Below are 16,374 nucleotides of genomic sequence, written 5' to 3' on the forward strand. Positions count from 1 at the left end.
GGGAAAGGAAGTGGTGGAACATCAGCAGGGGTTGACACCCAAAAAGGGAGGGTGGTTCTGACGTGGGGTGTCAGGGTTCCCCCACCTGTCCCACCCACACCGCTGACCTTGATTTTCCGGGCAGCCACGGGGTTTTGGTTCTTTCTGTGACCTCAGCAAAGTCATGGTGTGTGGAACGTGAAGATCCCAAACCTGAGGATTCTTCTACAGAACACATTCAGCCAAAGCCTGAAGGCCTATGAACCTGTCCTGGTACACAGGACAGTAGCAGGGGCCCCAACCTTCCTGTTTCCTTGGTCCTTTTTCTGGCATCCTGGCATCCATGTGAACGAGGTGCGTGTGTTTCTGGCCCCCATGGTGCAGGTGGCCCTGCTTGTCCCATCTCCCTGCCTTTGTTTGGAATTGAGCACCGCACACATTCCTAACCGGCTGCTGGCTCTTGCCCTGCAGGAGAGTTTGGTCATGCCTGGCTAATGTGTCCAACTGCTAAAAAGAAAGGCAAAGGTTTAATCTTTCTTTAATTAAAATTGCTGGGCTTTCCTACTTGGTAGTACAACTTTTCTGTATTTGTTTTGTTCCATACAGCTTATAGTTTAAAGTCGGATGAAGTTTGCATTTCATAATCCCGTTTCAGCAAAAGGCTGATATTTGGTAGAGGAGGCAATATTTGTCCTAGAAAAAAAGCTAATATTCCCTCACATCTTTACCCTTAAAAAAGTTTGGGGTGTTTGGGCATTGAAGATGTTACTCATGGGGATATTGGAATCAAACCAACTGACAATACACACACACACACACATATATATGCACATAAATGTGTGTGTGTGTGTGTATATATATGTATGTATGTACGTTTGTATTTCTTCTCATTTTGTTTGCTGGCATCTACCAACCACTTAAAATGTCACAGATGCTGAAGTAGAGTGACTTTGGGGTGAAGCTCATGGAAATGTCGTTTCTGTTCTCCCCTTTCTGTGGAACTTAGAGCTTTCTTAGTTCTGCCCATTCCATCTGATCCATTTTGTGGGACCAGGCCTTCAGGGATGCTCACTGGCATCGCAACTATGATACCCAATAAGTGGGAGTTGAACTACACGGGTGATTGCCAGCCTGTTCCACTTGGTGCCTGGTGGCTCCAAGGGAGGAGTCTGCGAATGTTTCTTTCTTGCATCGTCCTTTCTAGCTGACTAGCAAGTGAAAAGATTCCTAGGTAGGATGATATCAAGTAAGTCAAGAGAAAAAAAAAACAGAAAGGAAACAGTTCTGAGAAGGCGTAAGAGGAATTAAAGTGGAAAGTTTTTTTGTTTTTTTTTTTTTTTAATAATCATTGTCATAAAACCTTGGCCCATGAATTTGGCAACAAGACATGCCCTGAACTGGGGGCGTGGCCACTTAGTCTTTATCCTCCTTGGTGTGAAGACTCCTGCATCTCCCTGCATGCTGATGCAGTCGTGCTGGTTCCTATCAGATTGCAGAAGAGGCCAGGAAGGCAAGGTCTGCTTCTCCAGGCTGTGGCTGTGACGCCAGGCAGTGGATTCCTGGCAGAGGAAAGGGTACATCTGAGGAAAAAACAGACAGCAGTGGGTTGAGAGGAAACTGACTGTGAGTCTAGATATCCTGGGAAACTGAGAAATTTCCTGTCATCCTCCTCAGGATGATTAAGAGCTACATAAGGCCTCGGTCAGCCGTGGGGCAATGCACAGGGTCTGATCATTAAGAAAAGTGCCCTTTAGGTAGTTCCCGTTGTGGCGCAGTGGAAGTGAATCCAACGCGTGACCATGAGGATGCAGGTTTGATCCCTGGCCTCGCTCAATCGGTTGAGGATCCAGCGTTGCCGAGAGCTGTGGTGTGGTTCACAGACGTGGCTTGGATCCCGCATAGCTGTGGCTGTGGTGCAGCACAGCCTGGGATCTGGCACATGCTAAAACCCAGGGATACAGTGGGATCCCTTGTTGCAAAGAACTGTCCATTAGCCTGGGAGAAGTTTTCCCAAGGACAGAGAGGCTCGACCGTGAGGGCCAGCGCGTGGTAGGTCCCTCCCCCGCCAGGCGCATACGGGAAAGATTATAAAAATGTTCACAAGGCTCATCACTCAGGCACTTACTGGGTGTCAGACCCTGTGCCAAGCACTTTATATACCTTTTCTCATTTGGAATCTTCATCAGACCCTAGAAGGCAGGTACCAGTATTATCTGCCTTTTACAGATAGGGAATCTAAGGCTAAGCAAAGTTGGGCCAGCTGATCAAAATTCCTTTCTGCAAAATAGAAAACATCTGATAAAGTATTAATTTGCCTTGTTCTCATAGGTAAGTGAAAGAAGCCAGAGGTACTGCTCCTAGGTTTAATTTTGACTAGCAATGGAAAATGGGTCCATGACATGAAAATTATACAGAAAGGTTGTGACATGAACATTTTAGGAAAAAGTCAGTGCATCATGTGAGGTTCCGTGAATACTCGCCATGCTTTGTTCTGTTTGTCAAATTTTAAAGAAGGTCATTTGCCAAATGGAATCTCAGATGGTGGCCAGGTGGGGCCGGGGGATAAAAAATGTGACCTGAAGACAGTTGAAGTATTTAGCCTGGAGAAGACAACTTAAGAGGATCATCTTCGGACTTTTAAGAGCTCGTAGCAGAGGACTGAAGTCATTTCTCCACAGAGCTCCGCGGAGGGAGGGGAGACTTGTTGGAAGGTGGAGAAGTGGATTTTGATGGGTGTGTCCACAGACTCTCTGGGAGTCAAAGGGTGGGACCAGCTGAGAGCCAGTCGGGGACACACTGCAAAGAGGAACCAACCTTCAGGCGGGAGAATCGGTCCCCTTGGGTCCTGTGACATTGTGCAGTTCGGGACCTGTCTGGTGTGGGCAGCAGGTGGTGTTTGTGTAATAGATTTGACTGAAAAGGCAAAAGTGGAGGAAGCTGTGGTGAGGAGGTGGTTTTTCCTTTTAATGAAATTTATTAGAAACTACGGTGAACCTGCCTCTAAGAGCACCCGAGTTTCCTTTCACTTTGTTTTAGTGGAAGAGTCAGTTTCATCAAAGACTCCCTCAGTGTCCAAGGCCACCTAATCAAAACTTTTCAGGGTTTGGTGTCTTCCAGGGGTCTTGAAATCCTAAGACGTCCTGGGGCTGCCGCACAGGGATTTTACTGGGGTCAGAGGCAAAGAGAACAGGTTTGGGTGGGAGGTATTGTATGAGCAGACACAGCTTTTTTATTTACTTAGTTTTTTGTCTTTTGTCTTTTTAGGGCCACACCCACAGCATATGGCGGCTCCCAGGCTAGGGGTCTAATCGGAGCCATAGCTGCCAGCCTGCACCACAGCCACAGCAAGGCCAGATCCGAGCTGTCTGTGACCTACACCACAGCTCATGGCAATGCCAGATCCTTAACCCACTGAGCGAGGCCAGGGATCGAACCCGCAACCTCATGGTTCCCAGTTGGATTCATTTCCGCTGCGCCATGACGGGAACTCCACACTCTTTTGATCCCTTTAAAACATGTACTGATTTGTGAACATTCTCAAGAGTCCTTTATTTTTGCTTCTGGCGAAATAATGCATTGCTGCCTTCCTCTAGCCCATGTTTTGTATCAAGTAGCTTCTGTGTCTCAGGTTTCGGCTCCCTGGTCTGTGCTCCTGACACCATGTGTGTACAGCTGCGGGGTCTTTGCTGTTGGGGACTCGGGAGGGTTGGGTCTGTCCACATGGACGGGGCCGGGAACCCCTTGCTGAGGAGAAGCGGGAGTGTGCTCTAGGAGGCCCTGCCGCTGAGCTGCATGGCTGAGGCGCCTCGTCTAAGTTCCTTGAGCTTGTCTCTTCATTATTACTTGTTATTCAGAAAATAAGGAGCTGATGTTGAGTATAGCTACCTCACTTTAAAGGCGGGTCGGGTTTTTTTCTCCTATTCCAGGTGAAAACAAGTCACCTCCACGCCCGTGTGGCTTGAATCACTCGGACTCTCTGAGTCGCAGTGACCGGATCGATGCGATGACACCGACGTTGGGAAGCAGCAACAATCAGCTCAACTCTTCATTCCTCCAAGTCTACATCCCTGACTACTCAGTGCGAGCCCTCTCTGATCTCCAGTTTGTTAAGGTGAGAGAGGGGAGCGGCCTGGCAGCTGCAGCGTAGCTTCCACCGGGAGCATGGGCTGCCCAGCCTCCCCTGGTCCTCTTGCAGATGCCTGTCTCCAAGCTACTTATGCCCCATGACTCAGGCTGGGAAGACCCTCCATCTTCTTGGCTCTGTCCGCTGGGCTGCCGCATCAATGTGGCTTTTTCAGGGAGCGAGAGCTGGAGATGGTGAGAAAAAGAGTAAACCCTTCTAGCCGGTCCTTCAGAGCTCCCCACACAAGGAGCCTGAAGAGACCTGTCAGAATACCTGCTGCCCTGGAGACCAGGTTCTTCCCTCAGTCTGAAATAAAGGCAGCCTGGGGGCACTGGCCAGCTCTAGCTCATGGACGCCAATCTCCATTTCTAGTCGCTGGGCAATTTTGAGATAAAATCTGGAAATGGCATACATATATCAGTAAAAACTGACTTGTTCACTAAAGTCGACTTGACCTTTAAAAGGCTTAAAAGGCTCGGTTTATACTCAAGGATGGTTTTCTCCTGGAGCAACCGCGAGGGGCCTGTAGGGGGATTTAAGGTATAATTAATACCATGTGGAGATAGGAGCCAAAAAATAAACATTATTGTGGTTTGTTTTCTGCACTATTTCCTGGCCCCAGATCTCAAGACAGCAGTACCAAAATGCCTTGATGGCATCCCGGATGGACAAAACTCCTCAGTCTTCAGACAGTGAAAACACTAAAATTGAATTGACTCTTACCGAGCTGCACGACGGGTTGCCGGACGAGACGGCCAACCTGCTCAATGAACAGAACTGTGTGACGCACAGCAAGGCCAACCACAGCCTGCACAGCGAAGGCGCCATCTAATGTCCCTCCCTGGCCCTGGCCCTGGCCCCAACCTGAGGCCCGGCCTCCTCCATCTGACCGTGAATCCCATTAGTGTGAGCTTGCGTGCCATGCTGCATCCTGCAACATCCTGAGACCAAAGACTTTGTCCCCTTCCTGGAAGCAGCAGAGGAGGTTGGGGAGGGCAGGAATGGATACCCGAGATGTGAACCTGACAGCCAGAGCGTGGCATTCGAAATTATGGAGATGAACTTCTTCCGCCCTAATAGAATCATGTTTATTTTTTCAGCTGTACCTTTTACCATTATTCACGCTCCTCCTCCCTTAATTTGCATGGAGTTGAAAATTGTTGCGAGAGTTACTATTTTTTTCCCCCCCGAGAGATCATGTTTTTAAAAAGTATCTTTTGCAGAGTTTGAAGTTGTTCTGTCTGAACTCTGCCGTGACCCCATGATGTGACCCTGAGAGGATGGACTTGCCCCTCCAGGTGGCCTGCCTTGGGCCCCCTGGGGAGAGGCACCCTTCCTCTGTGCCCCAGGGGGTGTCGCTGTCGAACTTGAAGGATGAATGAAGAAAGCCGCGTGGGCACCGACCTGACAAGGCTGTGGGCACTGTGGGGCGGCGCCCGCACGGGGACCCGCACTCGCTGATCTGAGCTCAGTGTTGTTTTAAGTTAATGTTTAACGGTGTCCCTTTCCCTCAGAAAGGTTTAACGCTTGCTTGGAATGTGATCTTGCTCCCACTCTAAGGAATTTTTATCACCAAAATGAATGTTAATGAATTTTACACCCATGGTTTATCATTGGCAAGAGGCAAGGTGGCTTCACGCGACATTCCCACAACCTGGCCTCTTCCCCGCCCTGGCTTACCGAGCGCCGTCGCCCACCGCCCCATCCTTGCTCTTGTAAACCCGAGATGCTGCTACACAGATGCCAAATGGAAATCTTCCACAGGGCTCTTGAGTAAACTCGCGGTATGGTGTCCACGCCCCTCCCCTGCCCGCTGTCACTGTCAGAAAACAAGTGGGACCTTCCAGCTGTGCTCTGTGCTCTGCGCCAGGAGGGCATCTTTAGACCCATGTGTTTAAAGGAGAGAACTCTGGGGCCTGCAGCCCTGCCCCTCCTTCCAGGGAGCCAACTGTCCCTCTTCCCCTCTGTCCCTGGGCCCATGGGGCCCAGCAGTGGCCGTGTCCCCGCCCGAGGACCTCTGTGCCTCCCGCCTCAGACGCGGTCCACGCCAGAGAGGCTGCCTGTACAGCCAGGGTCGGTTGGCCCCAAACAGGGATTCAGAAACCAAATGTGTGTTGTGGCCATTTCGTGTGTGTCTCTGTCTTATTTTAATACCAAATTCATCACGTGTAGTGAAATTAATGTCAGGCGGTATTTCTTGAGTGACTGAGCTCTTAATTATCTTATCTGTGTTTTAAGTGTTAACCCAAGGGAGACGTGCATTTTGTCGGCAACATTTATACACTGAAATGAATTGCTCCTGAGCGCTGTTTTCACATAGAACTGTCAGTCTGCGCTGCATCCAGTCACTAGGCGAGAGGATAGCCTTTTCTCCAGTGGGTCCCACTGAGCAAAGGGCAGCCCTGGGGCTAAGCAGCAGTTCTCTTCTCCTTCGTCCAGGTAGGATGGTGCTCCCCAGGCTGGGCTCTGCCGGGCGGGAGCTGTGGGTGGCGGGGGGGAGGCCAGCAGTGTGTGCTGGGCTTGCTTTCCAGCCAGCAGCTCAGTGGCTTCAGTGTCAGATGCGCCCCTGGCTCAGCATTTCTTCTGGAACCTCAGTCAGGGAGTGGCTTCCTCAGAAGGTACCACATCCCTCAGGGAAGTACTGGCCTCACCTGGTGGACATCAGGGCGCCCCCTAACGGAACCCAGGCCTGCTGCTGGTGTCCAAGCTGCTATGGTGGAACTTGACATTAGTGGGGTGCAGCACTGCAAGTGCCCCCTTTTGTAAACAAATCTATCCAGACGTAAAGGCCTCACTTTCTAATGATGTGTCTTGCTGAGGACAATGCCAGCTTGGCGTGACATGGCATCCGAGGCTGTCTGTAAGGGGCACGGAAACAAGAGAGTTCCCTGTAACAAAGTGAAACCCAGGCCTTGCTGGGGAGGAAGCTTCTGCCTCTGGGCTGGGACAGCACTTGCTGTCCCTGTGCTGTGGTGGTTCCTCCGGCCGCCAAGCTCTTCACCCATCAGCCTCCCCTGGCCGAACTGACTCAATCTGCCTCTCCACACAGTCTGTCTCGGGGTGCCTTGCTACTGGAAGGCGCCTCTGGAACCAGAGTACTATGATTTTTGGATCTTTTTTTGGAGCCCTGCTGCTCCTCTGTGAATCCTAAAGCCCTGTTGAGAGTATTCCAGCTGCCAACTCCTTGACTTCAGGGAGAAATTTTTCGATGCCACCTTACCTGTTCAGTGTGTGGCTTTTTGAAGAAGCCTCCTCTATTCAAGGAGGGAGAGCTGTGTAGGGGGGTTCCCGGAGGATGAGGTTTTAGCCTCCCGAGTTCATGTTTATTTTCTATAAACCACTCTTTGCCTTTGATTTTTCACCCTATGTTAGAACAGTGGGGCATCCAACATAAGTTCTGTCTGGTCCCTTAAGGAATGAAGGCTAACATTTGGCTACAGTTACATCTGCTTTGGGGAAATCTCCAGACCCTGCAGAAAGAAACACTCAACATCTGAGGGACAGATTCCTTTTTCAGGCCCCACGTTCCTTCTGGAAACTAACTTCAGACTGTTGAAGGAGAAACACAAGCTCATTGCTTCTGTGGGGCAGCGGAATGATCTTGACGTAGAAGGTCTCTGCAGTTCATGTCTGTAAAGTCAATGTAAGCAAGGCAGAGAAAGACCATCATGTAGTTGAGATCTTGATGTGCAGGGGCCCGTCAGCACCACTGATGGATCATCCTGTCCTAGGGCTGCTGGCTTTGTAAGCGTGGCCCTGGAGTGGGCTGTGGAGCAGACACAGGCCCTGGGATCCTGAGTTCTGTGGCAGCCCCATTGTCAGGCCCAGGGCCTGACTTCTCTTCGGGGGCCTCCATGACCCCTGCTGTGAACCCTGGTTCTGTGGGACCAGATAGGGCCACCTCCTGCTCCTAAATAGCATTGTGGCATCCTGAAAGTTCCTCCTGGAACTGGATCCCTAGCCTCCAGACCTTTCCAGGACAATCTGCTTTCTCTTCATACATGAGAAAGACTTTTTTTCCCAACTGCTTTAGAGCCCCCCGCCCCCTTTAATTCTTTGTTCCATATTGATCAGGCAAGTCCCAAAATCATATATTTAAACTCTTAGGAGAACAGAACCTTAAGATTTGTGCGTGCAAACTGGGATGCGAATCGACTCGCTTAGGCCTTGGGTCTTACATAATTTGAATTGGAAAGGACACCCCATTTAACTCTTTTTTTCCCCCTCCCTCCTGGAAGAGAGCTCAGTGCCCATGCTGACAGGGTTGTCTCCCCAAGTGGGAGGAGTAGGGCCTCTTGCCGTTTTCTAATAGTGTTTCAAGGAACTTTTGTGCAAATGTGGAATGCAAAGCTTCACACTACTATGGAACGTTAACTGTGAATACATTTACCTGTGCTACCCCCAGTACTATTCAACTAAAGGACCAGCTTTTCCAAGTCTAGGAAAACTAGTGGTAGATGCAAGTAAAACTGCATTTTCCTTAGGAAATGAAGCAACAGGAATTGGGGCTAAGCAGGGGCCGTGAACTTCTGTCCTCAAATTACCTCAGGTTGAGGAGCAGACCTAAGTAGGCCCTGGCTAACTGAGCCTGTATCCCGGCTGGTCAAAAACAAAACCCAACGATGTCATCTTCTGACAACCAGCCAGGGATCTGACCGTCTTTGCCTCTCCTGGGCCGGACACCAGGATGCCTCCAGTGTTCCTTCCCCAGGGGTGATGCCAGGCGGAAGACTCGCCTGGGCCAGCATAGGGAGGTGCTCTCCTTGTTCTCCGGGATCCTAAGCAAGAGGCCACCGGCGAGCATTGGTTTGGTGCATGTCACACGACCCAAGCTCCTTGCTGGCAGGAGAGCAGGAACAACTCCCCTCTCAGCTTTGATCCCAGAGACAAGGTTTTCTTGAAGAGTGTTAAGGCCACCGAGGCTGAGCCGGCGGTTCAGGGCGTGGAGGCTTCTGGGACACCAGGGCTTGCTTTCCTACTTGAGGACACAGGCTCTGGTCCTGGGTCTGGTGTAGTTTTGTTCCGGCCTCTGGACTAGTGGTGCTTCTGTCTAGGAAGGACATCTGGGTGGGTGGGAGGTTAACCCAGACTCAGGAGGGATTTAGAGAGGTCAATATGAACGTGATTTGAGGATTCAGAAACTTTTCCCATGTAAATACATCAGTGAGCAACCTACTCAGTGGATTTTTATACCTCAGGGCCATTTGCAAACCTTTATCTTTCCACGTTTCTCTTGTATTCCCACGGGCTGATAGGAGAGATGAGTTCAGAGAATTCTAGGATGCTGTTCCCTTGCCTTCATTTGAGGATGTGCGAGGCAGTGGTGCCAAGCTTGCTTGAGGCCGACCGAGACAGTGGGCCTCCCTGCTCTGCACGCGCATGCAGGCGTCCTTCCTGCAGTGAGTGCTTGCCCACCCGTTTTCCTCCTGCCCTGTCGGAATTCAGGAAGATGCCAGAGTCCGTGGCCAGCCCTGCGAGCAGGAGGAAGATGGCGGTTCACAGCAGCTGCCCAGCTTGGAGCAGCTTTCCTCCCACCTCCTCAGGCTGGGGACCTTCTTCGCTTTTCAGACCTTTGTGGTTGGCTTGGCTTAAGTAAAGCTTTTTCTCTTTATCTGCTGGAGCCACTGACATCATCTCAGTAGAGTTGTTTTATATATCAGGCTGTACTGGAAGCAACATGGAAACAAAGGTTCTAGTGGCAAGAGTATAAAGTTCTAGGAGTTTGTGCGCCAAGACCCACCATGTACTGTGAGATTCACGTGAGTACATGTTTTCAAGTTTCCATAATACATTACAATGAACAAATTGGAAGAGTGGCTGGGAGTATTGTCTTGCCTCACGTGGCAGGGTATCTTCTGGCATTTGTCCACGTCCGCCCAACATGGATTCACCTGGGAAGTGATTCTTTTGGGGCCAGATTCCTCTCCAGACTCACCCTGGAGAGACCTGTCAAATGGACCTGGTGGGCTTTGGGTGCCTGCCCTTTTAGTTGCAGGCCCCTTGGGTATAAACAGCTGGTTTCAGGCTCTCAGAGCACAAGACAGAGGGGAAGAGAAAGGCCTCAGGACTCTCATTCCCCAGAGAGCACCAGCCTAGCTCCTGATTCCTTACTCCCCGCATCCGAAGTCTACTGTGAAGGTGGAATGTGTCAGTCCATTGACTTTTCTTGTTTCTGGAGTCCTTTAAGTTCACAAATGTATATGCTTTATTTTATATGATTATTTATTATGTACATATGCCTCTACCGTTAGTACCCTGTCTGTGACTGAGATGAGATCTGCTCTGGAGCCCCTTATCCATGGAGCCTAGGGTTCTGTTGTCTTTCCAAGTGGTGAGAAGGAGCGCTTTCGTTTTTGTCTTAAACAGGTTGCTGCTCTTAATGTTGGTCCTAGTGTCCCGGCCCCTTTTGCTGGGCCCACCTCTGTTCCTGACGGCCAGTGTTGGGGATGAGGATGGAGGCGAGTCTCCTACTTGATGGCAGGGCCTCTCAAGAACCTCTGTGAAATACTTTCGAGGTGGTCTCCAGGTGACTGGACCTATCCTCTAGGTGGTGGTACAGCGTGGCTGTGAGGCCAGAGCCTCCTTCCTCACTCTCACACTCCCAAGCCAGGTGGGTGTCCTGGCCCCGCGACAGTGATGGTGGTCTCTAATTCCCACCTTGGATGGCAGAATCCATCTCTCTGGACCACGGAAGCTGCCTGCCCATCCGGGCTTCTGATAATGCCTTTTCTTGGTTTGAGGCCCAGCGCCAACATTGCCTTGGTGCCTCGAAGACCCTGCTTTTGTGTCTGATTTCTGTCCTCCTTAGCCTTTACTCACTGTATCATAGTGTACATTTCATGCTTTGTAGCAGTGAAGTTTTCTGAACACAGTATTCAGAGCTGTGTACATAAACCTAAATAAGCACAAATGACATGTATAGGTTTCATGAGCTGATTGTCATAAAGAATGCATTTTATAATTCAAATGATGTTGTAGATTTACAATCTCCTATTTATTTTGTATCAATTTATTTGTAAATTTTGTGATTGTTTTAAAAGGTTTTTGTTCATTTCTATTATTCTATTTAGATAAATGATGATTTCTGTTCACCCTTCTAGCGGATGTGTGTTCCCTTCCCCCTGTCATCTATGCAACACTGACCTCCGTCCCCTGTCTGGTGGGAGAGTTGGGCAGCACAGCAGGGCATGTCCTTTGGACGGACACCACCAAGTCTTAACGCTACAAGACAAGTGGAGCTAGAACTGTGCCTCCAGCTTCCAGTTGGGTAGAGCCAGTGCCAGGGGTGTGTTTGCCTTTTTAGGAACTGTAATCTGCCCCCAGTGAGTTCACTTTAGATGAAGCTACTCGGGGTAGCCACTCAAATTGCCCCAGACATTTGCTGCGCAGTCACGAATAACACATTTCACTGGCAAAGTGTCTTAAGCTGTTTCTCCCTAGGCGAGACCAAAGGCCTTATTCAAGCCTCTCAACTGGCTCTTGAAGATGGAAGTGGCTCTGTAGGTCCTTCCCTGTGATGGCAAGCCTAGGAGAAAGGTCACAGTGGGCACAGATGATCTACCCTCAAGTTAAAAACACTGGGCATAGTGTGGTGAGTTGTGTTCGGATGCTCTTCAGGATTCAGCGGGCCTCCCACATCCCCTAATAAGCCACGTCCTCTCCCACTGTCACTTCTTTTCTGGTCTTCTAGTCCACCTTGCCCTCCTCACTCACGTGACCAGACCCCGAGGACTTTCCTGTCCAGGTTCACAGCCCCTCTGTGATCCACTCCTAGACCACATCCTTTGGAATCCTTTTTTCCCTCCACTCTTAGTCTGGTTTATAGTCTTCTGAGAACTGAGCCTCTTGATGACTGGTTCCTTGTTCTTCCCACCGTATATTGTTTAACCACGATGTTCAGTCTGTCTTACTTACACTGGTCCTGTGCATGGGGACCTATCAGTGAACTGCTGACCAGATTGGCTCTGAGATGCTTCTGACCTAACCACCACTCCCACCTCTCCAATCACCACCCCGTTTCTTGAAAGTAGAACAAGGTAGATCTACTTTCCAGTGAAGTGCTATCTTCTTGGGAGCCTGTGTGCTTTCCTTAGAAGCGGAACAAAAACCCGCAGCAGGGCCGGGGTAGGACTGCTCTCTTTGCTTAGTTTGTCCTGCTTTACATCACTTTGTCTGGATGAGTCCTGAGTTCAAATCAGGACATTCTCCAAGGAAGATAAAGGTGATCTTCCTACTGTGAACATGAGATTTGCCTAAACCTTCCCTCTGCTTCCATAGGGTTGCCCACATGTTGGTTCATTTCTAAGCTTTATCATGGAAAAAGCTCTGGGGTTTCTATTTCATCTAACAAATTATGCTCCCCAGCACCTCTTCTCAACTCAGCACTTCTGAGGACACAGATAGTGATCAGAAGGTCTTGTAGAGAAAGCGACTGGTACAAACTGAATGACCTTTTTGTTAGCCTGGAGGCGATTTCTGCAAACACACTTTTGAAGGTAATTCAGTTTAATCAAGAGATGATTCCTCATTAAAGCCAAAATGTTAAATTACATGGGATGGCTAATAAACTTTTGATTCCTTTGTATGTCTGTTTCATCATTTTCCCTCCAAGATCCTCACATCTGCTCTCTTACTTTCACAAAGTCCCAGAACAAAGCAATGGTTATAATGTCTTCCTCTGTGACATTCTGGTGCCTGCCATCTCCTGGAGGATGACTGTGAAGCCTGAGGCTGCAGGAGAGCTTAGCTACCAGAAATCTTTTTTGTCAGACTGCCTTTCATGTAGGGTATGAGAGGTTGTGAAGCACTCAAATAGTAGGCCAGCATGGGGCAGGAACTTTAGTGGAGCCACCCTCTCTGCTGCAGTTCTGCTGCATCACTGGCCTGAGGGCAGTGGGTCCAAAAGTGAAGTTATTTGTTTCAAAACGCTCACACCCACAACTTAATGATTACCTCTGGTGTGAACCCTCTCTCAAAGACTGGATATTTAGTAGACGTTTTTCAGGGCTGGGAAGTTGGCGTGACAAGCCCTTTCTCCAAGCCTCTGAGGAACTTGTGAGACTTGGAAGGATTGTGCTGTCTTCGACATGAAGACTGTGGGCTCTGCCGTTAGGGCTCCAGTGTGTACGGTGAGGTCTACCCTTGGCCTGGACTCATCAGGCCTCACCGATAGCTCTGGTCAGACATGGCTTTGGGAAGAGCTCAACGGCAAGGCAGAGCATTTGGGTGAATATTTGTGCCTCACCTGATTCATGAACCAATCTGTACAATCCATCTTTTTTCTAGTAATAAAACGGAGCATCCAAATTTTATGGGAGGGACCATAAAGGGACCAGACCAAACACTTGTCATTTTAAATTAGAAAATATAGATTACTTACACTTGTAGTAAGAGTTGGCAAGCTTGAGATGAAGGGTCCCGTGTTCAGTTAGGAGGACTTTTTGTGTTAAAGCTCTGTAGAGGGACTTAAACTATTGCTTATATTTTATTCCTGCAATCACATACCTTTGTGGGAACAAGTCAGACAGTCATGGCCTTGGGATGAAGACCTTGCATCTGAGGACAGGGAGAAATGGTTGAGATTGCCAGGTTAAATGGAAAGGCTGCCTTGGTCATTCTGTAAACAAATACATTCTCTCCGTAGATGGCATGGTTTCTGCTATTTCTACACGCTCAGTGGTGAGAACAGCCTGCACTGCCGTGTCCCACTTCGTGGAGGTGTGGGATGGGACGACGCGGGTTCCTGAAGTTGCCGGCTCTGTGTCCCGCCTGCCGTGCGTGTGCACGTCCTCCCTGCTCTCTGGCGGCCGTGTACCATTCTCTTTTCAAGGCTGCTCAGGTAGCTCCATGGTACAGATTTCATTCTCAGGGCCTCCCAAAGCTGTGTATCGTTTGAAATTGTTCCATTTGAGGAAAAACTTTAAGAATAGCAGCTCTGTGCTTGAGTCACCAAGAAAGAATGTCATGAGAAACCTAAGTATTGAGACATAAACTACCGAACTGAGGAATTGGGATTAAGTGTATGGCAAGAGCTAGACCATAGTTACCATTTTTCCCACCATCAAAGAAAGGTTAAATAGTTTCCATAACATGGAATGTGGCTAAGCTCCTACCCCTAATGTAGACTTAGATATGCAGTTGTTTGTCTCAGGCTATTTGTGGTGAATAAGTGGAGTATTTTTAAACACTCTGGAAGCCTTGGAAAAATTGCAGGGCTTTAAAGTTGTTGACAAGATATTTCTTAAGTAAATAAATCTGATTTAGGAATATCTAAACATGGACAACGTACTTTTAAATCTGACATGTCACTGCAAGTGGCTTTTTAAAGTGGTTACTTAAAAACAATACTAACATGTCTAAACGATTTGTAGCTCTAAGTTATTCTAGTTCTGTTCAGACCCATTTTTTCCTACAAGGATCTTAGAAAGGGTAGTTTAAAGGGCTCACTTTGTTATTTTAGGACTCAACAGAGCTAACGCTTATGATAGAAAATTTAAGGTCTGAACAGGACACTAAACCTTCTTGGCTTTAAGTAACTTTCCTAAAATTCACCATCTGAGTTTAACTGACCATCTCTACAGGAAGTCAAGTTGATATGAGGAGGCCAAACATAAACTGACTTGAAGACAGTAGTTACCATAGTTGTGCTACAGGAAGGGGTCAAAGTCAGTATTAGAAATATTATACTTTATTGAATTCTAGAACAGCTAATCAACCCTCCCATGTTGACAAACGACAGTAAGACTGGAAAAAACATATGAAGGTTAAAGTAGGAGTCTACACCACTGTGGAAAATGTTGTAACAGCTTTCACTGTTCTGGTGAGGCTGTTATAATACCTTAAAATATACAGTAATGATCCAGCACTCTTGTTCAGAACAACAAGAAGTGATGTGACTTGGGATTCTGCAGTGAATTTATTCACACTCATTGTGCCCTCCGTTTGAGTAGCAGTTCTGGCTTCCAGAGATCTCTTCCCACCCTCTAATGCGTGAATATGAAATACAGCAGGAGGATAGAGAAGGCTGGAATGAGGAGTGGGGCAGGCATAAGCCACACTATGCAGCCCACGCTAATGAATTTTGCTCAGTTACAGTGTAAGAAGGAGGTTCTGTTCCTTTTGGGTGGCTTGCTCCTTTGTCCTTTCAGCGAAATCCTTTCTATAGATTCGTCCTAGATAAGAAAAAGACTAGGTTTCTGGATAATAAGCATTTTTGCTATCGGTTAAAAAAAATGTAGAAGTGGATGAAGATTTTTGCCTCAAAATGAAATCACTGCAGTCCATTCCAGACCAGCCCTATAGTAAGTAGAGAACAGTCTGCAGAGCCACTGACAGCAGCCTTCCCAGAGTCCCTGAGGACACTTAAAAGCTTGTAAAAGAACTTTGACCTTAACAAAAAACTACATTTGATCATGGAAATAATAGATTTCTCCACTGATATACAATACTTATGTAATGCACTGAAAAAGATGGGTTTTTGTAGTAAGAGCCCAATTTGTACCATAACATTTTTGGATCACCTCTTCCCATTGTCTTTGTTTCACTCTGGGACCCTCCACCACCCTTCGTGTTTCTGGATACACTATGATATATTGATGATGAAACAGTGTCACAAACCACAACGGAGCCAGCTGCATGCAGTTCAGCCCCGCTTGACCCTTCCTCTCCTCCGATACAGACTCTCTTACAATTCTGAACCAGCTGCAAAGAGTGCAGATGCAAAAAACTAAAACAAGTATCTCCCTATGATTAGAATATTTTAAAGTCTTCAGAAACTTTCCAGATGTACCTTTGATGGAGCCCCCCACCCCCCACTAGGACCCACAGAGAGACAGCCTTTGCTCCTGTGAGTCCCGCCAGAACTTGTTTAATGAGTGCTGAGAGTTTTGGTTTTCCACCTCATTCTTCCTCTTCCTCCTCCTCCTCTTCATCATCATCTTCATCATGGCAATGCGTAATTTCTTGGGGGGCCAGTGGGAAGAGGTTGGGGGGTTTAATCTCACTAATCGACCGTGTCAACTGATGCCGCTTGTAGTCGGTATCTTTGAAATCCACGGACGTGCGGTTCCTGGTGGCGAGGGGGGACTCCATTTCATTGATATCTACATGTGTGTGTTCCACCGTTGACTCATGAGGCATCTACGACAAAGTCAGAGGTGTTCAGAAAGCGGGTGGAACAAAACGGCTGTTTCAGAGATCCTAACCCTTTTGCTTTGTTAGATGGCTGTACAGAAGCACCTCTAATGGACCAGAGGCCAAGGCAAGTCAGGTAC

At 48.3% G+C, this 16,374-nt stretch overlaps 3 protein-coding genes across 30 annotated transcripts in view; 1 reads left to right on the forward strand and 2 right to left on the reverse strand.

Annotated features, from left to right (window-relative positions):
* The window catches only part of CNNM2 (cyclin and CBS domain divalent metal cation transport mediator 2), a 168,058-nt gene extending 156,865 nt beyond the window's left edge, over positions 1–11,193 (forward strand). For 2 of the 3 annotated variants that reach the window (XM_001929243.7, XM_001929238.7), the window contains 2 exons: positions 3,906–4,090; positions 4,725–11,193. In XM_001929243.7, coding sequence (XP_001929278.2) covers positions 3,906–4,090; positions 4,725–4,934 — 395 coding nt within the window. In that variant the 3' untranslated portion in view covers positions 4,935–11,193. The remainder of the gene's footprint in view (positions 1–3,905; positions 4,091–4,724) is intronic. The other variant, XR_014826828.1, reaches the window with a different exon arrangement.
* PCGF6 (polycomb group ring finger 6) overlaps positions 1–16,374 on the reverse strand; it is a 1,082,924-nt gene that overhangs the window by 843,154 nt on the left and 223,396 nt on the right. The gene's annotated exons all lie outside the window — the stretch shown is intronic.
* The window catches only part of NT5C2 (5'-nucleotidase, cytosolic II), a 166,077-nt gene continuing 164,476 nt past the window's right edge, over positions 14,774–16,374 (reverse strand). For all 26 annotated transcript variants that reach the window (XM_084995324.1, XM_084995304.1, XM_084995313.1 and 23 more), the window contains one exon: positions 14,774–16,240. In XM_084995324.1, coding sequence (XP_084851450.1) covers positions 16,001–16,240 — 240 coding nt within the window. In that variant the 3' untranslated portion in view covers positions 14,774–16,000. The remainder of the gene's footprint in view (positions 16,241–16,374) is intronic.

Source organism: Sus scrofa, chromosome 14 (genome assembly GCF_054392235.1).
Source record: "Sus scrofa isolate SSC_HxYL_T2T_F1_AM1 chromosome 14, Sscrofa_HxYL_maternal_Yorkshire_Landrace_v2.0, whole genome shotgun sequence".
Taxonomy (NCBI): Eukaryota; Metazoa; Chordata; class Mammalia; order Artiodactyla; family Suidae; genus Sus; species Sus scrofa.